Source organism: Hemicordylus capensis, chromosome 3 (assembly GCF_027244095.1).
Source record: "Hemicordylus capensis ecotype Gifberg chromosome 3, rHemCap1.1.pri, whole genome shotgun sequence".
Lineage (NCBI taxonomy): Eukaryota > Metazoa > Chordata > Lepidosauria > Squamata > Cordylidae > Hemicordylus > Hemicordylus capensis.
This window is the reverse complement of record NC_069659.1, coordinates 102,754,421-102,781,264: the sequence shown is the minus strand read 5'-3', so window position 1 is coordinate 102,781,264 and position 26,844 is coordinate 102,754,421. Positions and strand designations below refer to the sequence as shown.

Here is a 26,844-nt window from a genome sequence, read left to right as displayed (position 1 = left end):
TGAGTGTGAATGGGAGTTTCTGCCACAATCAATAGGGTGTCACAGCTCTCTTAATGAGAGAATGCTGGTCTTCACCCTCCTCCCTTCCCTTCTGCAGCCGACACATCGCTTCAAGCAAGTGATCCTCAGATAGGGAGCAAACAGCACAGCTGGGATGCTTACTGACATGTAAGAGAATGACCCTGAAAAGCAAGCTTTTGTTTTTGGCAATTTTAAAACAGAATGGAGCATTACGCTATTAAGAATTAAAGGCAAGCTACACATGATACTAAATGCATCAGCACATAGTTACAGGCTTAGGTTTATTGTGAGTAGCAGCAATAGGTTTATTGTGAGTAGAGAGAGTCGTGATTTAGACTGAAACTGCAGTATGGAGATGGGGGTATTTAACCTTTTACTTCTATGCTGTATTCCTACTGAAAACCACACCCCCTAGCAGCTATTTAATCTCAAAAAATGCCATTTGCTATAGTGAAAAAAGATTTCTGGCATGTAGGTTAAAAAATGAAATACTCTGTGCTTCGGCTCAGATCCAATGCTCAGACCTGCACACCTGCTATTGTTGCCAGCATGACCTTCCTATGGGCTCCCAGAAGCCTCTCTGCTCATGTCTGGGACTACAAGCTTGTAGTTCCCACTCTCAACATGCTTAGAGCCTCACGGAATTGTGGGCTCACCATTTGTTGGTACATGGGGAAAAGATGCTTAGCAGGCAGTGAGACAATCATCCCCAGATTCACCAGCTATCATGCAAATTGAAAGGGGATTAGCCTTGACAGAGGCGTATCTAGGGAAAATAGCGCCTAGGGCAAGCACTGAAATTGCGCCCCCTGTCCAAACATCTGACACCCATCTTTCAGATAACTTTACCATAATATCAGCTCAAAAATACAAGTCAAGCTTGTTAATCTTTTAATATTTCAAAAGCTATTTAGCTGTGGACGTAGCCAGACCAAAAAGTGCTGGAAAACTACAAATTTCAGTATGCTGGGGCTCATGAAATATCCAAATACTATGTGGAGGTGTACTTGGAAAACTAATGTCTAATTCTCTACTATGCACTGTAGCATCACTATTACATAAGTTTTAAAAATAAATGGAGAATTTGACTTTTCCCAGATACTCTGAAAATAATTAAAGGATATGCAGAGTAAACTGTGTCACTGCTTGGAATATATTCTAGTCTTTCAGAAAGACAGTTAAAATGAGAGAAAGAGAGCAATGAACTCCCAGTGGGCCATAATACTAAGGATTTCACACTGATTCAAAGACAAACTCACCATTAATAGCCATATTATTAAGACATCACATTTAACTCACTTATCATAAGAAGCAAAGTAAGAGCAAATGAATACAATCCTAGCTCATAAGCTTCAGCTCTTTATTCACAAGCCCTGATTCTCTGTACATGGTGCCAAACTGAATATGTGTACAGTGACTTATATTATACTAAATTTTAAAAATACCTGTAGCTCGTTCCGGGGCTTCCTAAAGGCTGTGGGGTGGGTCTGCAAAGGTCCCCCATCCCCTCACTGGCCTCTAGGGCTTTGCAGGGACCATTTGAGCATGTGTGGTGGTCATTTTTATTTATTTTTATATATATATATATATATATATATATATATATATATATATATATATATAGGCCGCTGAAAACAAAATGGCTGTCATGCATGCTCAAATGGCCTCTGTGAGGCCTGGCATGGCCTAGGGCCTCATAGAGCCCATTTGAGCATGCACAGTGGCCATTTTGTTTTTGGTGGCCATTTTAAAAAAATTTTAATTTTTAAAAATGGCGCTCCCCTTCAACTGGTGCCCAGGGCACGTGCCCTGCCTGCTCTACACTAGATACACCCCTGAGCCTTGCACCTTTCCCTCTATTGGGAATGTCTAAGCAGACATAAGTTAGCTTCCAAGTCAACTTCAAGGTTTCTCTGCCCACAGACTCACCCTGCTACACCCCCTCTTTGGTTGCCTCTAACAAACTAAACTAATCATCTCAGCAGGAAAGCAGATAAGGCACTGTGAACGCTGCTTCCCTTCCCAACAAAAGAGGATAGTGGCCACAGAAATTCAGGAGATGCGCTACTAAGAAAAACTGATCCGTTTACTGGGTCATTTCAACCTGAAAGATAAGCCTATGCATGTTCATTTGCATACAGGTTGCTTTTGACCTTTTCACGCTATTGTGCTTACTCTAGCACAACCAGCAGAGACAATGGATTCTTTGGAGAGCCACAGGAATTCCCTTCCTCATGCAGGAGGAGCAGTCAGCATTATGCCCCAGGGAACTTTTTGGGCTATAACTAGCCCTAGTTTCATGAACTAATGTGTTTCCTTTGGTCTCTCCAGCTTGGAGCCACCCACTGTTTAAGCGATTGAACTGACACTCGCCATAACATCAGGCCATGTCTTGCTCTCTGAGCCATTTCCACTCTCAGCTTTTGGATCAGCCTTCTTCACTGGCCTGATCTGCACAACAAACCGCACTGCTACAAGAGGCTGGCTCCACGAGACCAGACCACTTTTGAATTTACTTGACTGCTAACCCCCAAACACCGTTCAGTTCTCTGTTGCTGCCACCTGGCCCGCTCCTGAGGAAAGAGGTCCTTTGGTTGCATATGAGCCATATGGGTCCAATTGCCACTAAAAGGAAAGTGCAAGGTAGTATAATAACCACTTTGCCCCCACCCCTGGGCTTCCCCCATCCCTGTTCTTTCCTAAACCCAAAAAGCTGTTTCTCTAAGGCCTTCTTCATCTCACCAGCCTGGAGTTCATCTAATTCAGACACCAAGCTAAATTGCCTCTTTGCAAGCTACCTGGTTAATCTCTGTGACATATTTTAGTAATAATATCACTTTAATCAACTCTTTTTCCACTGTGCCCCTAAACCCTTCCATAAAGGGCTTACAGAATTGTATTCGTGATTATATTCATGAATCTCAACCTACTCTCTGACAATTTGTTTCTCTGAGACTAGGACTTTGCACTGCTCCATTCTAGTTTGCCAATTCCCCCGCACAAACCCAAACACAATTAGGGGTGTTCGCCAGTCACTCCGGAGCAGTTCCATTAACACTATTCCCAAGTAAACTTAAGCCTGTAACTATTCATTGATGCATTTAACATCACACATCATTTTGTCCCTTAGTACTCAGAAAATGTCGCCATAAGTGGCACAGCGGGGAAATGCTTCACTAACAAGCAGAAGGTTGCCAGTTCAAATCCCCGCTGGTACTATATTGAGCAGCAGCAATACAGGAAGATGCTGAAGGCATCAGCTCATACTTTGCATGAGGAGGCAATGGTAAACCCCTCCTGTATTCTACCAAAGAAAACCACAGGGCTCTGTGGGCGCCAGGAGTCGAAATCGACTTGATGGCACACTTTACCTTTTACTCAGAAAATGCATTGATGAAAAAGTGCTTCTCAGATTGTAAGGTATGTAATAAAAAACTTGCTTCACCATCATTTTTAAATTTAATGAAAGAAAAAGAATTCAAATTAAAAACACATTCCCAATCAATAATGTTTTTACCTCAACTCTTGATAGCCCTAAAGCTGCGACAGCAACTCGAACACTGCTGCTCTCAAGCGTTCCAGTGACCTTTCTTCGCTCATACTCCAAAGCAGACATCTGCTGCTGTGCTGCAATAGCCAGAGCCTTCTCTCTGGCTTCATTGACCAAGGGGACCTTCAGCTTTTCTTCAAGAATACTAGTAAGACAACATTTCAGGCAAAGCACTGGCTGCATTTCACTCTGACCTGTAATAAACAAAATCACTTGTCAGATGCTTTTATACCTTTGGAGCAACACAACACAAAATAAATACTTATTGAATGACTAAACCATGTCACAGATTTTATCCTGCATTGCTCTGTTGCTGGATAAGCAATGTCATTCCAGCAGTCAATAGGATGTCATGCAAAGACCAGCACTGACACCTCCCAAGTAAAGTGCTCTTTTATAGCATAGCTGCAGTATGCAGATACTAAATTTGCAGTAGCACCATTGCTAGAGAAAGAAGATAAGATACGCCTTTGTAATGCCCAAAGATTAGGGCTGTAATTGTATCTCCTCGCTGGGTTCTTGTGCCTTTAATATTTATTTATTTATTTATTTATTTATTTGTCAAATTTATATCCGCCCAAACTTTCATCTCTGGGCAGTTAATATAAAACAAAGCACATATAAAAAGTTAAAACAATTCAACAATTTTAAAACCACAAAATTAAAACCAACAAATTTTAAAAAGCTGAGAAAGCTTGCGTGAAAAGATGGGGTTTCAGATGTTGTTGTTGTTTTAATTGCCAGAGATGGAAAGGACCGTTTCTTAGTAGGGAGTGCATTCCACGATCTCAGGGCAGCAACCAAGAAGGCCCGTCTCTGTGTAGCCACCACACGAGTTGGTGGTCACTGAAGACAGACTTCCTCAAATGACCTCAATGGGCGGTGGGTCTCATAGTGAAGAAGACGCTCTCTTAAATACCCAGGGCCTAACCTGTTTAGGGTTAGCTAATAACTACTAACTAGCACTTTGTATTGTATTACTATTTATCACATTTGCCCAGGAACCTATTGGCAGTTAGTGTAGCTCCATCAGCAAAGGAGCAATGTGGTCTCTCCGAGATGACCCAGAGACCAACCTGGCTGCCGCATTCTGAACCAACTGAAGTTTCCGGACTACGTACAAAGGCAGCAACACATAGAGCACATTACAGAAGTCAAGTCTGGAAATTACCAACAAATGTACCACTGTTTTGAGGTCATTGATCTCAAGAAACGGGCGCAGCTGGCCTATCAGCCGAAGCTGATAGAAAGCACCCCTGGCCACCGCCTCAACCTGAAAAACCAGGGAGAGGTGTGGATCCAGAAGAACTTCCAGACTGCGAACCTGTTCCTTTGGGGGAAGTATGAGAACAGGTAGAACAAAATCGTCTCTAGAGTTCTGATCCCGCACAATAAGTACCTCCATCTTATCTGGATTCAGCTTCAGTTTATTATCCAGCCCATTACTGCTTCCAGGCAGGCATTTAGGGACGATATGCCATCTCCTGAAGAAGTTGAGATGGAAAAGTAGATCTGGGTGTCATCAGCATACTGGTAACACCTGGCTCCAAATCCCCTGATGATCTCTCCCAGTGGTTTCATGTAGATGTTAAAAAGCATTGGAGAGAGTATGGAGCCTTGAGGGACACCATACCTAAGCTCAGATTTCGAAGAGCAACAATCTCCAATTGACAGTATCTGGAATCTGTCTGATAGAACCACTACAAAGCACTGCCTCCCACCCCCAACCCCCTCAGACGCTCCAGAAGGATTCTATGGTCGATAGTATCGAAAGCCGCCGAGAGATCCAATAGGACCAACAGAATCACACTTCCTCTGTCGAACCCGAATGGAGATCATCCATCAGGCCGACCAAGGTAGTCTCCACCCCATAGCCCACCCGAAAACCAGTTTGAAATGGGTCTAGATAATCAGTTTCCTCCAAGACCACCTGGAGGTGAGAGGCCACCACCCTCTCAATTACCTTGCCCAGCCATGGGAGATTGGAAACAGGCCTATAATTGCTCAACTCTGAGGGACCTAATGCAGGCTTCTTTAGAAGAGGTCTAATAATTGCCTCCTTAAAACAAGAAGGCATTCTGCCCTCCCTCAGAGAAGCATTTATGATTTCTACCAGGCTGTCTACAACAACCTCTCTGCTAGATAGAAAAATCATAGAACAATTTTCTCTCAGCCTAACCTACTTCACAGGGTTGTTGTGAGGAGAAACTCAAGTATGTAGTACACCGCTCTGGGCTCCTTGGAGGAAGAGCGGGATATAAAATGTAAAAATAAATAAAATAAAATAAAATAAATAAATAAGCCTTGTTGGACAAGTGTCAAGAGAACAAGTGGTAGGCCTCATCACGTGAAGCAGCTTGTCCACATCATCAGGAGTCACAAACTGAAACCGAGCCAATCGAATCATATAAGAGGAGTTGTTGGACACTTCCAGTTCAGACATCAAATTAATTGTGGAGTCTCCAAGTTAGAATCCGAGATATTTTATCTGCGGAAAAACTCTTTAAACAGATCGCAGCGGGTAAAAACAGGTTGTTCACCTGTAATTAATGATCTGGTAGAGCTCCATCGATATCCATAAGAATGGATTCTGTGCCTGCGCAGGAGCCATACGGTAGCCATGCCTGAGCTAGTCGAAGTGCCAGGCCACGCCTCCACGCAGAGCGTGCTATTTAAGGCATGCCCGTGGCGCGAAGTCCCTCAGTTCTTGGACAACCACTGTGGAGGATGACCATCCAGGAATGTTAGCGAGTTCATTAATGAAAAGAGGTTATGCCAAGGGCCAGGGCTGCACACCTGTATAGCCATAGAGATAGCACCACTGCTGAGGGGAAGATGGAAGGGTCTTATGGATATCAATGGATCTTTACCAGAGCATCAGTTACAGGTGAGCAACCTGTTTATCTGGATCGAGATCCATTGATGCCCATAAGAATGGGTGTTTAGCAAGCTCCATAAGGAAGATGGGAGCAGTAGTAGCTATTGCAACACCCGCTTCAAAACGCTCCTCCCAAAGGTGGCCTCTGCAGCATAACGGACATCTATGGCATAGTGTTTCACAAAGGGAGACCCTGAAGACCAAGTAGCTGCTTTGCAGATATCCTAAAAGGGAACTCAGGACAGGTGTGCCACCGAGGAAGTGTGGGCCCTGATGGAGTGGATTCGTATAGCTTCCAGTGGCATCTTGTGCTGAAGTTTGTAAGTCAACAGTATCAGTTCCGCCAACCATCTTAACAACCTTTGACGGGAGATGGGTTCGCCCTTGGCTGTGCCCTTGTATGATACAAATAGGCGTTAGTCTTTCAATAGTCTTTCGTTCATGACATATAGTGTAGGAGTGCCCAACGAATGTCCATGGCATGGAGTGTGCATTCGAGGGTAGTAGCTGGGTCCCTGAAGAAAGCAGGGAGAATGATGTCCTGGTTCAAGTGAAAACTGGTTACTACTTTTGGTAGAAAGGTGGGATCCAGGCGCATACGAACTTTATCTGGGTAAAAGATGGTGTACAGAGAATCTATATGTAGGGCTATCAACTCGCTCACGCGTCTGGCTGTGGATATAGCAATTAAGAAGGCCATTTTCCAAGAAACGAGCTTCATTGAAGAGGACACCATAGGTTCAAAGGGATCATGGGTGAAAGTTGACAGGATCAAGGACAAGCTCCATGGTTCTACAGGTGTCTTGACCAGAGGCCAAACATGAGAAAGCCTTTTCAAGAAAGCTTATTTAATGGTTGAGAAAAAAGAGTCTTTCCATTAAACCCAAGGTGATATGATGACAGGGCGGCAAGGTGTACTTTCAATGAGACATTGGCCAGCCCTTTGCTTTTCAGAGTTGTGAGGTATCTTAGGACCTCCTTTATTGTAGCCTTCTTGGGCAGAAACCCCTTCGAAGGTGCATAGATCTTAAATTGGTGCCATTTGCTCTGGAAATTACATCGTATTCCAGCAACCAATCCGAGTCAAAAAACCAAAAAAATCAAGCAATAGAACTCACTAGGTCAGAGGAACTTTCCGACTAACTAGGCGGCAGACCAAAGGTCCAAACGCAAAGGTGGTCGTAAAAGAACTGAGGGACTTCGCACCACGGGCATGCCTTAAATAGCACGCTCTGCTTGGAGGTGTGGCCTGGTGCTTCGACTAGCTCAGGCATGGCTACCGCATGGCTCCTGCGCAGGCGCAGAACCCGTTCTTATGGGCATCGATGGATCTCGATCCAAATCTGATTACTCTAAATTCTGGTTCAAGGGAGTTGGGGGCAGATACTAATCCCCTCACAACCCTGAAAAACTCTGCTGGATGTGAACTCACAGAGGCAATATGGGCAGAAAAGAACCACTTCTTTGCCGCACGTATTGCCTGAGCATAGATCTTTAAATGTGCTCTATGTCGTAATCTGCCAGATTCGAGTCAAACCTTTCTCCACTTGCGCTCCAGTCACCTACCTTGCTGCTTCAGCCCCCGTAGATCTTTCCTATACCAAGGGGCCAATTTTGAAGCGGGTCGAAGGGGACTCTTAGGAGCAATCGTGTCTACAGCCCTGGTGAGCAAGTTATTCCAATTCTCAACCAGGGCATCAGCAGGATCACTGGCAAAGCCAACACTGAATCCCTCCAATCCTTGTTGGAATCCTACTGGATCCAGTAACCTCTTCAGGCAGACCATTCTAATAGGCCCATTGCCCCTGCGGAGGTGGGAAATGGTTGTAAGTCCAACCTTAACCAGATGATGGTCCGTCCATGACAATGGGGAAATCACAGGAGTCCCCGCCCATGGAACATCACCCTGATCAGAGTAAAAGACCAAATCAAGTGTGTGACCTACAATATGAGTCGATCCAGAGACCGCTTGTGATAGGCCCATAGTTGTCATGGCTGCTATGAACTCCTGAGCAACCCCAGACAAATTGGTCTCAAAATGAACACTGAAGTCCCCCAGTAACAAAAGTCTGTGAGACTCCAACGCATGTTCAGAAACCAAGTCTGTGTGCTCAGTAAGCGATTCCTTTGGGCAGCAGGGTGATTGGTACACCAACAGAAGTCCCAATCTATCCCTGGTCTCCAAACGTAAGTACACACATTCAATATGGTCTGATACCCTAACAGGGACCCTGGTAAGGGAGATGTTATCCTTATAGACCGCAGCCAATCCACCTCCACTCCCACGTCCCCTCACCTGCTCTTCTACATAATATCCTGGAGGGATAAGCTGGGACCAGACTGGACCACTAGCCTCCTCAAACCAAGTCCCGGTACCAGGACAGCCCCTTCATCCATAATCAAATAATGGATGAGTTCAGGCTTATTTTGGACCAACCTGGCATTGAAGAGGTGCAAGGTAAGGCTATGTGGGTTATGACAAACAAACACTATGACAAACAAACACAGGAAATGAAGCTTTACCCAGCATACAGGTAAAGAGGGAAAAGGTTCATCTACTGCTAGATTTCTTTATGTCAGACAGATTCTCAAGGCAGAGGAGACTGTCCAAAACAAGTTGACAACAATAGTTCCCATTTCTACTGTCACACAGCAGCAAAATACAGGTTTGAGCTAACTGGTTTGCAAACTATGACTTAAAAGTAGATGTCTAAAACATGTTAAAAGGGATTAAGGTTTTTGTTTTACTTTCCTCCGGTTTAGACTATTGTGATAGAAATAGATGTCCATCTTAATTATTCTTTTATTCTTTTATTTTTTATTAATTCTTCTAATTATTATTTTCATTTTCATTCCTTTCTGCAGGGGGGGTGGATATAAGGACAACTTATTTATGTGCCAGAAGAAAACATAACTTCTACAAGCCATGAAACAGCCAAAAAAAGAGGGAACCTGAAGGATGGGGGAGTGGTTAAAACAGACCTAAAATACATAAATAAACACCAATGTGTACATAAATGTGTGGAGAGATAGTTCATTTCCAGGATGACAGCTCATGCTGCTTGTCTTTCAGAAGCACAGCAGAGAAACAAAACCTCAGTATGTACTGTAAAAACTGGATGCAATTAAACAGAGATGGGTCAAGTGAATTGTTAAAAGGCTTTACATGTCCTGTTGCCAATGCTTTATATTTCTAACCTAATGGTCATAAAGAACTGCAGCTATATTTCTCTTGGATACAATCACATCAGTGTGTGCCCTATTTTAGAGAAGCCTTGGGGCACAAAGAGCATAAATTCTTTGCTGTCAGGACTGTTTGGACCTCATTCAATGGACATGCAGGAAGATGTCTGAAAGAAAGGTCACTTATGCAGTAACTGTAGCTCTTTGAAGGTAATTTGCTGTATGGATCCATGTAAAGTGAATGAAGGCTATACAGGCCATTATCTTCAAGAATTACAATTACTGGATAAGTAACCTTTCCTTCTCCTTTGACTATCGTCTGCATGGATTGCCAGCTTATAGTCATTATCAACCAGCAATAAATTCTGATGGTAGCATGTCTGGAGGATACTAATTGAACAAAGACTACAAATCTGATCTTCATCAGCCAAATTAAAGTAATATTGTGGTGTAAACACTATTTAAAGCCTCTTAAAAGAGCTAAACAGATTTCTGGGCCTGGCATATTTCAAAGTATTAAAGCTTGAAGCATTTTTGGTATCTTCAAGGGTACTTCTCCATGTGGCTTTGACAAATGATTAGGAAACTACTTATATCAAACGTGAATACTTTTCTGTCTAGGAATATTCACCTGGCGCAGTGCTCGTTTAAGCGGAGTCATAACCATATGCTGCAAATCTACAATGCTGAAGCAACCAGAGAATAAACTATGACTGATAATGATATCTGGAGAGTACTGAAATTAATTCTAGATTCTTTTTACCAGCACAGAGCTGCCATGTGGCAGGAAAAGAAATATTTGTGGGCAGTAATTTGTAATCCAAATAAAAATGTTTGACTACCATTTGAGGAGCCAGAAAAGGAAACAATTATATATTTCATGGCACTTTCCTGATATCTCTATACTGCAAAATACCTCACTCTTTTCTCTATTTATTGCAGCTGAAGTTTAATACATTGCAAACACGATTTTATTTTCCCTCATATTTCCACTCTACCTTCTAACATACTGCTAATGCCCAGAACATTTGGGCTATCCATCGGAAGTAAGCCTGAAGGCAATGGTAAGCCACATGTTCCTTCCACCAGGTACACAAATTCCCCAATCTGAAACACAAGAACATACACATTTCAATTCTGAAAGCAATTCATGCAGAACAAATTAAAAGCCTCTCAGACTATTAACAAACAAAGATCCATTATAGTAACACTGAAGTTTGACTTACAAGAAAATATTTCATGTATTTGAAAGCCTCAACTCTGAAGCTTCTTAAATAAACCAAAATGGAGATATTACACAAGATATAACGTTAGTAATTAAGCTTTGGGGGGAAAAAGAAGTAATGAACAGAGGCATCTGTCATTCTTCTGCCCTTAACTCAGTTGTTCTTAAGACAAAAAAATAGTGGCAGGAAAGTCAGTTTCCCCATAAATTCATCCCACGGCATTGCTATAATATTTAAAGGCTTGCCACCACACAAGCAAACCCAATCATATGGGTTCGTCTGTACAATTAACCCGCAGTCAGGATCAGGGATGCCAAATGTACAGCAAGGATTTGCACAAGAAATCTTGCCCATATGGAAGCAGCCTTTAAATGTCACAGGAGCACTCTTGGATGAGCCCACAGAAAAGTGGATTCCATGCCACGGCTATAACTACGAAAAACATCTTAGCATAAATTAATTAGATGTTTGCTGTAAACCACACAGTTCAAATCAATAATTTATCAACTGAACATATTTGTCGTAATAGGACTGCTGCAGGCTGATTGGAGTTCCACCCTGGGAACAGCTGACTGGCATTTCCATCACTCTGGCCAGTTGCACACATCAGCTTAAGAGAACTGAAAGAGTGGTGGGTGTATGCATGCCCTTCATATGGATAACCCTTCCCTAAGCAAAGGGTACTGACTGGACTATCAGTCCCCTTATGATAATTGAGACTCTTGATTTTTCCTGACATAAGGTTTGAAATTTCTCTGCATGTACATGCTCATATTGCTCTAAAAAACCATCAAGTAGGCATCAAATATTCCATCAAAAGAAACCCAATGAAATTCCTTTTGAGGTAATACAATTGATATTTGGGTCTACTTAATGAAGCTGCTCAGGATGCGATCTAACCGAAGGCCCAGTTTAGATGTTATAAAAGCATCCTCATCTAATGTTCCCATGGATGCAACTGTGTGGAAGAAGTAATGTCCAACAATATGACTATGAATAGAGGTGTCCATTCCTGGTGGTAAATCATGCAAAAGGAACCAGCAATTTTTATCCAATATCAGCAGGTGTTCACCCTTTAACAGTCAGACATTTTTTCTTCCACACAATAGAGCAGGAGTCCTATGGACCAGATGCCTTTAGAGCAGTTCCAGCTTAAAACTATTCCAGATAGTGCATATTCCAAATTTTTCTTCATAATTTTTTGTGGGTTTTCACCATGTCACATTTGGCAAACTAACCAACAGTCAAAAAATTATTTGCTGTTTTACACTCATCTTCTTTTCTTTCAACAGGGGTTCAAAAAAATAATCTGTGTGACCCTCACAAACATATTCCTGCAAGTCAATAGCCCTTTAGCAGGAGGAAAGAGCAGTAAAAATCGTTCCTTCTCCCTCCACTGCAGCTGGGCTGCAGAAAAGGGTAGAAGCTCAGCTAGTTTCCAATAGGGATGTTCAAATAAATTCGAATAGAAAATGATCTGTACCTGAATCTAGCTGATTCGAGCAATTTGTAGACAGAACAAATCACCTCTGCCCAGATTTGGGTACAAAACAAATCACATAGATTCAGACCATAAAAAATTCAGAGATTCAGACTTCCATTTTGTGGCCACAGTGGGTTGAGTGGTAGTGCCCAATGGGTGGAAACTACCACCCAAATTTCAAAGAAATTGGTCAAAGGGGTGTTGAAAGAGAGGGAGAAAAAAATTCTATGTCCACCCTCTCCACTCCATGCATAATTGTATATACCTCGATCATGTCTCCCCTTAGTCACCTCTTTCCAAGGTAAAGAGCCCCAGATGCTGTAGCCTAGCCTCAAAGGGGAGGGGCTCTAGGCCCCTGATCATTTTGGTTGCCCTCTTCTGCACCTTTTCCAGTTCTACAATATCCTTCTTAAGATACGGTAACCAAAGCTGTACACGGTACTCCAGATGTGGCTGCACCATAGATTTGTATAAGGCTATTATAATATTAGCATTTTTATTTTCAATCCCCTTCCTACTGATTCCTAGCATAGAATTAGCCATTTTCACAGCTGCCATGCATTGAGTGGACACTTTCAATGAGCTGCTCACTACAACTCCAAGATCTCTCTCCTGGTCAGTCACCAACAGCTCAGATTATTATTATTTCTTGTTTACACAGTCAGACAGGTGTTATTAACTGGTTTGTTTTATTCAGACATCGAGTCCTTCCCAAGGACCTGGGATGGTTGAATTTTATTATCAGTGTTCTTGCTGTTCTTATAGATATTGTCACAGAATATAGGCTGTTCCTAGTAAAGTTGCTTTTTGTAATTGGCTGGTGGTGATTTCTTTGGCCCCTATGGCGTTGAAAGTGTCCACTCAATGCATGACAGCTGTGAAAAAGGCTAATTCTATACTAGGAATCATTAGGAAGGGGAATGAAAATAAAAATGCTAATATTATAATAGCCTTATACAAATCTATGGTGCGGCCACATCTGGAGTACCGTGTACAGCTTTGGTTACCGTATCTTAAGAAGGATATTGTAGAACTGGGAAAGGTACAGAAGAGGGAAACCAAAATGATCAGGGGCCTGGAGCCCCTTCCCTTTGAGGCTAGGCTACAGCATCTGGGGCTCTTCAAGTTGTTTTGGAATTGCACCTAGGGCGCCAATTACCACTGGGATTATTTTGGCCTTTTTCTGCCACAGCCTTTCAATTTCAATTTGTAGATCTTTGTATTTGGTGATTTTTTCTATTTCTTTTTCTTCTGTTCTGCTATCCCCTGGTATTGCTATGTCAATTATTTTGACTTGTTTTTCTTTCTTCTCAACTACAGTTATATCTGGTGTACTGTGTGGCAGATGTTTGTCTGTTTGTAGTCAGAAGTCCCATAATATTTTTGCTTCTTCATTTTCTACAACTTTGTCAATTTTATGGTCCCACCAATTTTTGGCGACAGGTAGTTTGTATTTTTTGCAGATGTTCCAGTGTATCATCCCTGCTACCATGTCATGCCTTTGTTTGTAGTCAGTCTGTGCGATCTTTTTACAACAGATGATTAGATGGTCCACTGTTTCATCTGCTTCTTGACAAAGGCGGCACTTGGTGTTTGTGGTGGATTTTTCAACTTTTGCGCTTATTTCATTTGTTCTTCGTGTCTGCTCTTGTGCAGCCTGTATTAAACCCTCTGTTTCTTTCTTCAAGTTGCCATTCTTAAGCCATTGCCAGGTCTTGGTGATGTCTGATTTTCCACTTCTATTGTGCAAATATTGACCATGCAGTGGCTTATTTTTCCATTTTTCTGCTCGGTTCTTGACTTGTTCTTTCTTGCAGGCCTGCTTTGTTTCATTGGTGTTGAATAGTTTCTCGTTATTGACCATTTTAAGTGTATCTTCTTCACTGTCCTTGCTATATTCTTCAAGGCCTCTTTTCTCCTCCTCTACTGTTTGATGGACTTGCAACATTCCTCTTCCACCTGAGCTGCGAGGGAGGTATAGCCTATCTATATCACTGCGGGAGTGCAGAACATGATTGATGGTCATGATTTTCCTGGTCTTACGATCTAGCGTCTCTAGTTCTGCCTGGGTCCAGTCTATTATTCCTGCAGTGTATCTGATAACAGGTATAGCCCAGGTGTTTATGGCTTGTATGGTGTTCCCGCCATTGAGTTTCAACTTTAGGATTTTTCTAACTCTCTTGATGTATTCACTTCCAATTTTTCTTTTCACTTCAGAGTGTGCAATGTTATCAGCCTGGAGAATGCCCAAGTATTTGTAATGTTCTTTCTCTTCCAGGTTCTTGATCTTGCTTCCATTGGGCAGTTCTATTCCTTCTGTTTTTGTTATTTTCCCTCTGTTCATTATTAATGCAGCACACTTGTCTAGTCCAAACTCCATTGCTATATCGCTACTGAATATACAGACACTGTTTAGCAGTGATTCAATTTCTGACTGGGACTTTCCATACAACTTCAGATTGTCCATGTACAGCAGATGGTTGATTTTACTTGCTGTTTTAGATGTTTGGTATTCGAGGCCTGTTTTGTTTAGTATTTGTGAAAGTGGAGTCATGGCGATTACAAACAACAGAGGGGATAGTGAGTCCCCTTGGAAAATACCTCTTCTAATGCTAACCTGTCCAAGTGTCTCGCCATTGTTAACTGTGTACTCCACATGCTCATTGCTATTTTTATAAATATCTGGATTTTTTTGCTCACACCAGTTGTTTCTAAACATTTTAGTATCCATGTGTGAGGCAATGAGTCAAAAGCCTTTTTGTAGTCAATCCATGCAACACTTAGATTTGTTTTTTTTCTCTTGCAATTCTCTAAAATCATTTTGTCAATCAGCAGTTGGTCTTTTGTGCCTCTGGTATTCGCGCAATTTCCTTTCTGTTGAACTGGTAGCTGTTTGCTAGGTAATAAGTGCTATTATTCCAGTTAATAATTTGAACATGGTTGGCAGGCAGGTTATCAGTCTATAATTACTTGGAACTGCACCTTTTGCTGCGTCTTTCATTATAAGATGGGTTTTCTCAGTTGTTAACCATTGTTCAATATCACCTCCATGCAAAATGTGATTGAACTGTTTTGATAGATGTTTATGAAGGCTTGTTAGGTGTTTAAGCCAAAAGCCATGCAGTTCATCGTCGCCTGGAGCAGTCCAATTTTTAATTTTCTCTGCTCTTTCATTTATTAATTCTGGTATTATTGTTAGATCTTGCATTTGTTGGTTACATTCTTCAACCTCCTTCATCCAGCCTGCTTTTTTATTATAATCTTTGGATTGTCCCATAATTTCCCCCAGAATTGCACCGTTTCTTCTTTATTTTTTGTTTCTAGGTTTCTTGCAGTTTCTCCTTCTATGCTTTGGTAGAAACATCTCTGATTCAACGGGAATTGGAGATTCTGCCTGTGTTGTGTAATTCTGGCTTTGCATCTGCTAATCTTCTTTGACACCGCTGTTATTTGCTGCTTTATTATTTCCAGGACTTCTCTAATTTTCCTTGAATCTAGGTGGTATTTTTGGATCAGATACTGTTTGGTGTTTTCATTCTTCAGCTTCTTGTCTTTCATATCTTTCAATTTACTAGCATCTGATCTAAGTCTGGAGATTTTATTTTCTAATCGAACCTTCCATTTACGTGATGTACTACTTTCTTTTTTGACAGGTCCATTGATCTTATATCTGAGCTCTTGTGTTGTTATTGTTGCTGCACTGTACATTAGTTGGTTTGTTTCTTGCAAATTCTTGGTTGTTATTTCTGCAAGTGCAGCACTGACATCTTTTAATGCCTGGGCAAGTTGTTTTTTGGCAACTGTTTTTAGAGCTGGAAGTCGAACCCTGGTGGTTGTTTGGTTCATGTGCTCAGTTATTTTTTGCTTTATTTCTTGTTCCCTTTCTGTTAAAAGGCATTTGGGTTTTTGAGGTGAAGGCAAAAGGGAAGTTGCCTGGTTTTGATTTTGAAACAGTTCAGCAACAGTGGCATCCTCTATTTCCAACACCTTCTCCACCTGCGCACGAACAACTGCTTCAGTTGGTGGTAATTCTTCTTCCATATCTTGAGCCTGTGTTGCTCTTTGCAGTTCTTCCAGCTCAACTCCTGTGAATACTTTATTTCTTATTATGAATCTTCTCTGGTCTGCTAGCCTTTGTTCTGTTCTTTCTGTATCTGGATGCTTCTCTTTCCAAATTTGGTACATTCTTTTAAAATAACCTCTTCTAGTTGGACTAGACTTGTAATAGCAGATCATTATTTCCTTGTTGCTGTTTTTCGTATATTTTTTCTGGTTAAGCGACGTTTCTTCCAGTAACCTTGCAGTCTCCAGCCCTGGTTGCTCAACTGAAGATCCTGAGTCCTGTAGCCCACTTGCCACCAGATGTCCAGGGACTCCAGCACCTGATGCGGTCCTTGTTGACCCGGGCGACGACCGATCCGGTATAGATTTATTAAAATTACATCTCACCATATTGTTGATGGAAGAGGCACTCTTCATCTGGCTCCTCTGGTGAGACCTGTCCAATATGTTTGGACCTCTGACATAGCTCTCACGTTCCTCAGAGCATGCAAGCCCCACAACCACGCCAAGGTAGTGCCTCACTGGGGGATGATGATGATGATGATTACTACTACGTTTTATATCCTGCTCCAAGGAGCCCAGAGCAGTGTACTACATATTTAAGTTCCTCCTCACAACAACCCTGTGAAGTAGCTTAGATCCCATCAGTGTATATGTGAAGTTGGTGTTTTTTGCCGCAATATGCATCACTTTACACTTGCTTACATTGAACAACATTTGCCATCTCATTGCCCACTCCCCCAGTTTGGAGAGATCCTTTTGGAGCTTCTTGCAATCTCTATTGGATTTCATTACCCTAAATAGTTGGGATTCATCTGCAAATTTGGCCACCTCGCTGCTTACCCCAACTTCTAGATGATTTATGAACAAGTTAAAGAGCACTGGTCACAGGACCAATCCCTGGGGGCCCCCACTTCTTACTTCCCTCCATTTAGAGAACGGTCCATTTATTCCAACCTTCTGTTTCCTGTCCTTCAGCCAGTTACCAATCTACATATGAACCTGTTTCCTTATCCCATGATTGCTAAGTTTTCTCAAGAGTCTTTGATGAGGAACTTTGTTGAACACAGGAAAAGGTGGAAATTTGTTAGAAACTGTTTTATCCTACCATATCTCCAGAATTGGTTTTAATAATCTAATTTTGATATCCCGCCTAACACTGTGTACATGCTCCAATTGTTTCAGAGCTCTCCCTGCACTCTGGAAGAATGTTATTGGAACGGAAATACTGGTTGCCCTCTTCTGCACATTTTCCTATTCTACAATATCAGTTCTACAATTTCTGCTCTAACAGAGCACTTCTGGAGTCCAGGAAGAGCTCTGAAGTATTTGAGCGCTTGTGCAGGAGAGACTGCACTTTAGAAGCATAAGAACTAGCGTGAGGTCTAGTATGGCTTGTGCTGGTGTTTGGAGCATGCATACAGTGTTAGAATGTCGGCCAGTAATTATATACCTTTGTTAGAAGTGGGGCCACATAGTTCACACATTCATAATAATCTGATGGAAAGTTGTCAGGACCTGCAACTTACTTTGTTTTGCTACTATCTCTGCTGGAAGCTTTAGTATAAGTCATTGTGAATTATTTGGGTATGAGCTGTCAGTGACTGACCAGGAGAGAGATCTTGGGGTTGTGGTGGACAGCCATTGAAAGTGTCAATGTGTGACAGCTGTGAAAAAGGCCAATTCCATTCTTGGAATCACTAGAAAGGGGATTGAAAATAAAAGTGCTAATAATTATAATGCACTTATACAAATTATGGTGTGGCCACATTTGGAGTACTGCGTGCAGTTCTGGTCAACATATCTTAAGGAGGACATTGTATAACTGGAAAAGGTGCAGAAGAGGGCAATGAAGATGATCAGGGGCCTAGAGTGTCTTCCTTACGAAGCAATGCTACAACACCTGGGGCATTTTAGTTTATAAAAGAGACAACTTTAGGGAGACATGATTGAGGTGTATAAAATTATGTATGGAGTAGAGAAAGTGGGCAGAGAGAAATTTTTATCCCTCTCTCACAACACTAGAACCAGGGCCACCCCATGAAACTGAAGGTCGGGAAAATTAGGACCAACAAGATGAAGTACTTTTTCACATAGTGCATAATTAATTTATGGAATTTTTTGCCATGGGATGTGGTGATGGCCAATAGCTTGGATGGTTTTAAAAGGGGCTTAGACAAATTCATCGAGAACAGGTCTATCAGTGGTTACTAGGCTGGTGGCAATACGCCACTTCTAGCCACAGAAGCACAATGCCTCTTAATACCAGTTGCAGGCAAACAACAACAAGAAAGAGGGCATGCCCTCACTTCTTGCCTGTCGGCATCTCAGAGGCATCTGGTGGGCCACTGTGTGAAACAGGATGCTGGACTGGATGGGCTTTGGGCTGATCAAGCAGGGCTTTTCTTATATTAAGATCAGATATACCAGTATATCATATCAGTGAGGAATAACAGCTGTTTGTACCCATAGTATGTGAACTGGGGGGTGGGAGGGAGTAGCACTCATTGCTATTCATTTGTTTTACACCGACAAGCAAAAATTAAGCACATCACCTGAAATGATAGCCCATTATGAAACTCTAATTGCGGTAAAGCTAAAGCAGTATTTTAGTCTTTACTAGGACAGTCTGGTCCCACTCATTAACTTTGAAATGCAGGTACCATTTAATATACCTCAAGAATTTATGGTTCTACCTGCAGGCAGTCCTTACACCTGTAAATGAAGGTCAATTTCTGCAAGAGACAGAAGTACCATTTTTCTCCTCCACAGAATAATTATTCTTATAGTAGAAAGAAGGTTGAAAAAGCCTGAGCACTTCCATTTAGATTCTTATAAAATAATAACCCTTTGATGGAATGGGAATGTAGAGTCTTTAAAAAGAAGTGTACGCATGAGCATATGTGTGCACAGATACCTGTTCCGCAACATGTTTTTCCATCCCTACATTATGAGTGTATCCTATGTATCAATGAGTATATGGAGCCAAGGGGCGAGGGCACTGGAGGAGAAGGGAAAATGGGAGGACATCACAAAAATATAGATAGTTATGACAAGGTTTTGATATGTTAATACAAACATTTCCAAACAAAAAAATAGTGTCCTAATTTTCAGATCACTAACATTTGAATTATAGTTTAAAAAAACCAAAAAACCTATTTACCTGCTCATTGACCAAAATTATGGCACAATAACGTTTTCCCATATTAAAAGGAAGATAGTGAAGAGTGAGCATTGTAGAACTTTCTTTGTCCAGGAAAACTGCATTCATTGGGCTGAAAAACTCTTGTAGGAAGCAATTGGAAGGATTCACTGCAAAAATATGATTTTGATGTTTATATACAGCACCAAAGCTAGTAAATACATCGGCTCTGGTAATGAAACATTGCAAGTTATAAACACTAGCATTACAAATATATTATCAAAATTAGTATTCAATTTTTCTAATTCCTAAACAATAGATAAACTGGTTATAAGGTTACAAAACAAAGATTGATCATTCATTACTAACATTTTATGACTTCAGAAAAAATGGAATAAGTCACTTTTCAAAGTTCACATTATAAAAAATAATCAAAAAAGTATGTTATACATGCATAGTTATTCCTGCGATATAAAGCTATAGTTTCTGCTCTGATTATACTTGTAGGAACAGTTTTTACTAGCATGAAACTAAATCACCCTTGATTACCTTGTTGAAATATAGTAAGGTACAAATTGTAAAACAACAAACAAGTGAATGAATAATTTTGCTCTCTCAGTATGGCTAACAATAAAACTATAATGCAAAGAAAATTTCAGACACAGATTTGGAACCAACGATCAGGACCTTTAAAGGGGAGTAAAGCAGGTCCTTATCTGCTCTGCACTGCCCCATACAGCTTCCTGCTGCAATGGCGCTCCCTTCAACAGCCTGCACATGGCACTGGCACACACATGGCTTCCATGCAAGTTCATTTTTAAAGGTCCTGATTGCCGCTCCCCCACTCCCCCCGTGGCAGCTTGGAGTGCTGAACCTGTACACAAACCTTGGTTCATGCACACACCTATTTAAGTCAAATTCAGTTCTAGAAACTTAATCTTGTGGTGTTCAGTATTATTATATATTCTGTTCAGCAATAGCTTTTAAATTTTAGCCCCACACTCCAATTAACTCAATATACACATTGGGACTCTTCCCCCTTTTCTCCCAATAGTAGACAAATGCCCACATTAAGTTTGCAGCAATGAAGAAGGTGAGGATGGAGCCCCCCATTTCAGAGGAATCAAAATGCCTCTTGGTGCATACAAATCCTTGAAAACACCTAAACACCATTTCCTGTGTGGCCTTGCTACAGGCTAATCCCTGTACCCAACTGCCTTAGAACCCTGATGTTCTCCTGTATTGGCTGCTGGCAAGCAGAGTGCCTTAGATCCTTGGAATTCAGAGTACAGCAGCCTGCTGCCTCATTTCCATCTGGCTTGGCAGTACCTTCATGGACGGGTCCCTTGGATCTTCCCTGACGAGATCCACCCCCTTGGTGTAACTCATGAAACAGCAGACTGTAGGAAAGGTAAAACTCTGCTTTACTCCTCAGCCCCTCTTCAAATGGTCCTTGCCCCACAGCCACAGAGCCATTCAAGCATCTTTCCTCCTCATTCCTTCCCCCTTCACATTCACAGATCTGCCTTCACTCCTGCTTCATATATTGCCAGTACCCAATGTTTGCATTGTGTTTCTTTTCTGTAAAACTAAACTTAATTTCCTCATTTTTCAGAAGTCCTTCTCTCTGACTTGGTTTGTTCCTCTAGGGTACTCTAACGTGACATGACACTGTCTGGACTGATCAGTTTGTTTTTCATGCTTACAGCAGAGATGTAACTATAATTAAACAAAGGAGGACAAAAGTCCCTGGGCCCCTGAGGGTGGTGGGGGCACTGGCTTGGTGACAGCTCTCTCTTCACTATTGATACTCTATGAACATATGAGGTGATTGTAGTAGAGGGATGTGTGTATGGGTGCATTCAAATATTCTAAGCTGGGGGTGGGGGAGTGAGTGCCCGCCACATTAGGTCAATCTATATATGACGTAAAATAGATATTTGCATTTCTGTTTGTTTGGGGGAAGACAATCCATATTGGGATCATAGCACAGGGGAAGGGAGTTAACCATCCCCCCCGCCCCCATATTGCAACTACCTTAATAAGAGTGTCTTAATTGTTTTTGGACTCAGACATATCATAATCAAGTGATATTATTGAAAACATTTGATATTTTTAAAGGATCATTCACAAAGCTTTGCATGTGGTCTGCTTAACAAAGAAAATATAATGTGAGATAAAAAAAGAAATACTGCTTACATTCAGTTGGGTTGTCCTTTTGATCATAAAATCCTTTTACACCTATCACATCACATGTCATTTTCATGTCAGTTTCAGAACTAAGGGGGGAGAACACAGAATTGTAAAATTCATATGACCTGTAACTTAATTCACATTTCATAATACTGTTCAATACTTCCTTTACATGTAGTGGCAACTAGAATGCCTGGCTAAGGTCCATCCTGAGACACTGCCTGGAATTACATAGACTCTGAACTATACATCAATTTTTGAGTGGTTTTTTTTTCAGATAAATACCATATTAGATGTCAACTACTTACAGTAATTCTGGTAAATATTAATTTAAACATATTGCTTGGAAAAACCAATTAGCAGCATCAAAAAGACAATGAGCCCTTTCTCATGATCCATGAGAAAGGGCTTGAAGGGGCAAGGGAGGAGGCCTCAAAAATCTTACCCCCCCCCCCCCCGCAGACAGTCCTTGCTGTTTGTCTGGATGTGGAGATCGCGTGCCCAGACATGGAGTTGCCTCCTCGGGCAGTGTGGAGGGGCACATTGACTCAACCCCTGGAACTCCCATAATGCACTGGCACAAGTGTACGGTGCACCCTGACACCAGCCTGGAGCCCCGCAGTCTCTCAGCCCCGGCTGCAAGCAGCTGGGGCTGGCAGATGATCCAAAAAACATGGCTAAGAGATTGCTAGCTCTTAACCCTGTTTAAGAGGGTGGCTGGCTTGGCGGGTTTGTTGCCAATGCACCACTGGGATTGAGCATGATACCAGCAACTCTCACACACAGGCAAGACTTCACATATGGGCTTGGCTTCTTTTGCCAAGTTTTGCCTGTGCTTGAGAACAGCCACAATATTAAACACACAGGAAACTAGGGATGTGCGAACCGGTTCGAATTCGAACCGAGGTGGTTCGAAGGTTCGAATTCGAACTGGGGTGATTCAAAGGTTTGAATTCAAACCAAACCAGCCATCAGGTTCGAGCTGCAGGTTCAAATTTGAACCAAACAGGGGGTGCACTAGACTCACTCTGGGCCACCCCAGCACAACACAAGTGGCTTTAAGGTTTTCCTCCATAGGGAAGAATGGAGGTTTCAGCAGCCCCATTACTTATGGGGGTGCTGGGGTGGCCCAGAGCAAGGGTGCCAACCACCCCCATAGGTTGCTAACCCATGGGGTACTGGGTTTTGTTGTTTCTGAGGTTTTCTGAGTGTAGATTCTTTGGTAGCATATTAGATTTTCAATGACAAACCATGAATCCACTCTCATCTGCTAACCATAAAGACACATAAACTTCAAAAATCACTTAAAAACCAGCCTTTTGCCCAATTCCTTTCAAATAATTCTGATAGTTTCCTTGCCCACTTTGGGAACTACCACCCACCACACTCTGCTCTAGGACACTCCTTTCCCCCCGACGTGAAGCTATACAATTGCTGCAATCCTCATTATTCCCTATGAGGAATTCAAAAATACTTTGAAAATTCAATAATCGGAGGAGTGTCCGATTGCCTTGGAGTTTTGTGGATGGTAGACACCCCTGAGTGGCTACCACCCACACCACTTTTGTGCCCCTAGATGAGCCACAATAGGGGATAATGGGCTGGTTCGGGTCCCATTATACCCTATGAGGAAAATAATTAAAAATATTTCAAATATTCATAAAAAATCGTAGGAGTGCCTGATTGCTTTGGGGTTTGGGTGGTTATTGGCACCCATGGGTGCTCCACAATAGGGAATAATGGACTGGTTTGAATACCATTGTACCCTATGAGAAAAAATAAAAATAAATTTCAAAAATTCATAAAAAATCATACGAATGTCCGATTGCTTTGGGGTTTGGGTGGTAGGTACCCATGGGTGCCAGCTACCACCCCACCCACTTTTGGAGGTTCGAACTGGTTCAAACCAGTTCAAAATGGTTCAAAACGGGTTGAAACCGTTTGAATTCAAACTGAACCAGGGGGAGGTTTGAGCAAAACCAAAACCAAACCTCCCCCTCCTGGATCGAACCTGGTTCAAATTCGAACCGAACCAGGCAAACCAGCTTTGTGCACATCCCTACAGGAAACCATATACAGATCATGTTATAGAACTGGGCAGTGACCTAAAAGTGCTAGCTAAGGAATGTGAGGGATATACGGCATGAGGCCAAAGTGAGGCTGCAAGGACTAGACTGGGAACATGATCAGAGCAGTACAAAGTGCCATCATAACCAGGGCTCAGGATATAGCTTGCCTTCTAGAGACTGCTCTCTAGTTCTAGTCCCTACAGCCTCCCATTGACCTTATATCCCATTCCCTTTAAAGAGATGGTTGACTTCTATGGGCTGAGCTGCCTTGGAGAAAATATGACAAGTTTGGTTCTTTTAGTCTTCAGCCCATATCATCAAATTGGATAAATAGAGAGGATAGGGCTTTTTACATATTTATGAGGATGGTGTAGCATCAAAGGTAGTTACATCCAGTGCATGCATGCCACCAGTCTTTTTTCTGGTCCGTTTAAGATGCCTTCATTCTTTCATTGTTCTGACACAACTTCCTAAATAGTTACATTAAATGTTCTTGCAAGGAATAGCACCACACGTGTATAGTATACATGATAAAATTGATTTTAATATGTGATTCTTAATTTTTCTATTAAACTGTCCTGATACTAGATATTTGCCTGAATGTCTAAATTAAGCTACTAAAATCAAGACTTTCTTGTAATTAACTGTTACAACTGAGTCACCTTGAATTTGAAACTCTGTTTCCACATCTGGAATTCCTAAATCTACTTGCAGTCTCATAGGACTCATCCCCTAAGCCAACATTCTATGCAGCTACTCTAAGCTCTTTCAATTACATTTCCATATCGTTAACTTGCTTATTTTAATTTGTAATTGTATATTCAAATTGTCCCCTTGAGATTATGACTTATTATCTTATGGTTAGCCATGTGTCACTGAACTATCCTACTTAGCACAACCCTAAACAAAGTTGATGGAAAAATTCACTGATTTCAATGAATTTACTCACAAGTAAGTAGCTTATGATTAAAACCTTAGCAGAGTTTTATTTTCCTTTATGTTACTTATTTCTGTTATGCTTATTTAATTTTTTATCCATTTTATTTGTTTAATGGCTGACTTGCCTCATTAAACCCACATAAACAGTCTAAAATACACACAATTGTTGAAATGCAATCCCTGAGTTTGCTATCCTGTATCCCCCCACTTGTTCATAGCCAGTTGTGGCTGATATTGTTTTAATGAGAATTTGGCAGCCAAGTAAAATTTTCTGGGTCCATTATATGTAGTATTAATATTTTTATCATCCCGTCATGAACTCAGATAGAACACGATCACTTAATGGAAATCTTAAGCAGGCAATTTATATTCTAGCATAACTTAGAGACAAACATGACAATATTACATGCATTTCTCTATATCATAACAACTTTAGTTCACATATTTCAAGACCACTTGTTTAATATAAAAGTCTGAAAAGGGTATATTATTATGTGACTTTGGAACATAGGAAGCTGCCTAATAGTTGAACAATTCATTCATCTAGCTCAGTATTACCTTCACTGACTGGTAGCGGCTCTCCAAGGTTTCAGGAAGGAGCCTTTCCCAGCCCTACCTGGAGATGCTAGGGATTGAACCTGGGACCTTCTACATGCAAACTTGAAACCTGGGACATGAAATCCCTCTCATAACATAACAGCATCCAAAAGGTCAAACCATATGTGACCAAACGGTAAGGTTAAATGTGTACAGTCAAGTCGATTTCGACTCCTGGTCCCCACAGAGCCCTGTGTTTTTCTTTTGGTAGAATACAGGAGGGGTTTACCATTGGCTATAGTACTAGCTATAGCCACATATAGTACTAGCAGGAATATAGTACTAGCAGGAATTCGAACTGGCAACCTTCTGCTTGTTAGTCAAGCATTTCCCCGCTGCGCCATTAGGTGGCTGTTCCCCTTAATACATCTGATACAGCTCCAGACTGGCAGAAGATATGAGATGTCAAGTACATATCTACATTTGTAGAATGCAAGAAGTATTTGCTAACAACAGTGGGCACAATCCAGCTAAGACCCATGGATCTTAATAGGAGTACATACTTAATCCTCAATATAAAGAAGTGAGAAAAGCCTTTAATTTTGGTTGGATCATGCCCAATATACATAGATATGCTTGCTCTGCATCTGACATTAAAACTTATATTTAAAGTTTAGTTATAAATAAAACATATCAAAGACTGAACTTTGTGTTTCCTCTTTAATTCTTGAAGAATGTTTATAACTGCTAAATTGTTTTTCATCATTAATTTGTGGTGATATGTAATTGAGACATATTAAGCTACAAATGTTATTTATGTATTTGTATTTAGGAGATCAAATATTACTTTTCTATCATATACATATGCTGAATAGCTGTCTCCCTTAGATTGTGCAAAGCAATAGTAAATAAGAAATTAAAAACAAAATCAGAGCAATTATTGAGGTATGATAAAAGTGAACCATTCATACATCTATTGCTAAAAATGACATTAACAATCTGTAGAACATACATGTCTCACCAATTTCTTGCTTATTATCTCTAACTTTGTAGAACAAAATTACATTTTCCATAATTAGATCTTGCAATTGGATAATGGAATTAGGAATGTTATGCTCAAACTAAACTCCCTATACTAATGCCTGAAAGGAGAAGTAGCAATATCAATTCTAATGGTGAGTAGGAAAGCTTGCATTTCAGTTATCTACAAACTACATAAAGAAATCTGGATTACAGAGGGCCCCAGAGGATTTTCTGTTGAGCTCTTTCAACTCATCCCTCATTTGGGGAAACACTATAACACACTCACACATATAATAATGTACTTTAATTGGGCTAAAGTTCTTTGGTGCCACTTGTTTCAGAGACCTATGGTGAAACACATTGGGACCTCAAAATGGGGTCCCAATAGACCATAAGAAAAAGTACAACATTTATTTAATCTTCTATTTTTGTCTATTTAAAAGGGGCATGGTGGCCAGACTGTTTCATATCTCCATGAATATGAAGGGGGAAGAATCAGAAGCAGATAAAAGAGCTAACACACAGGAACAAAGGTCTG

General features: G+C 41.2%; 1 protein-coding gene across 3 annotated transcripts in view; it reads right to left on the bottom strand.

Moving 5' to 3' along the window:
- CFAP47 (cilia and flagella associated protein 47) overlaps positions 1-26,844 on the bottom strand; it is a 503,999-nt gene that overhangs the window by 261,798 nt on the left and 215,357 nt on the right. For all 3 annotated transcript variants that reach the window (XM_053311021.1, XM_053311022.1, XM_053311023.1), the window contains 4 exons: positions 21,745-21,824; positions 19,567-19,715; positions 10,631-10,739; positions 3,539-3,765 (listed from right to left, as the gene is read on the bottom strand). In XM_053311021.1, coding sequence (XP_053166996.1) covers positions 3,539-3,765; positions 10,631-10,739; positions 19,567-19,715; positions 21,745-21,824 — 565 coding nt within the window. The remainder of the gene's footprint in view (positions 1-3,538; positions 3,766-10,630; positions 10,740-19,566; positions 19,716-21,744; positions 21,825-26,844) is intronic.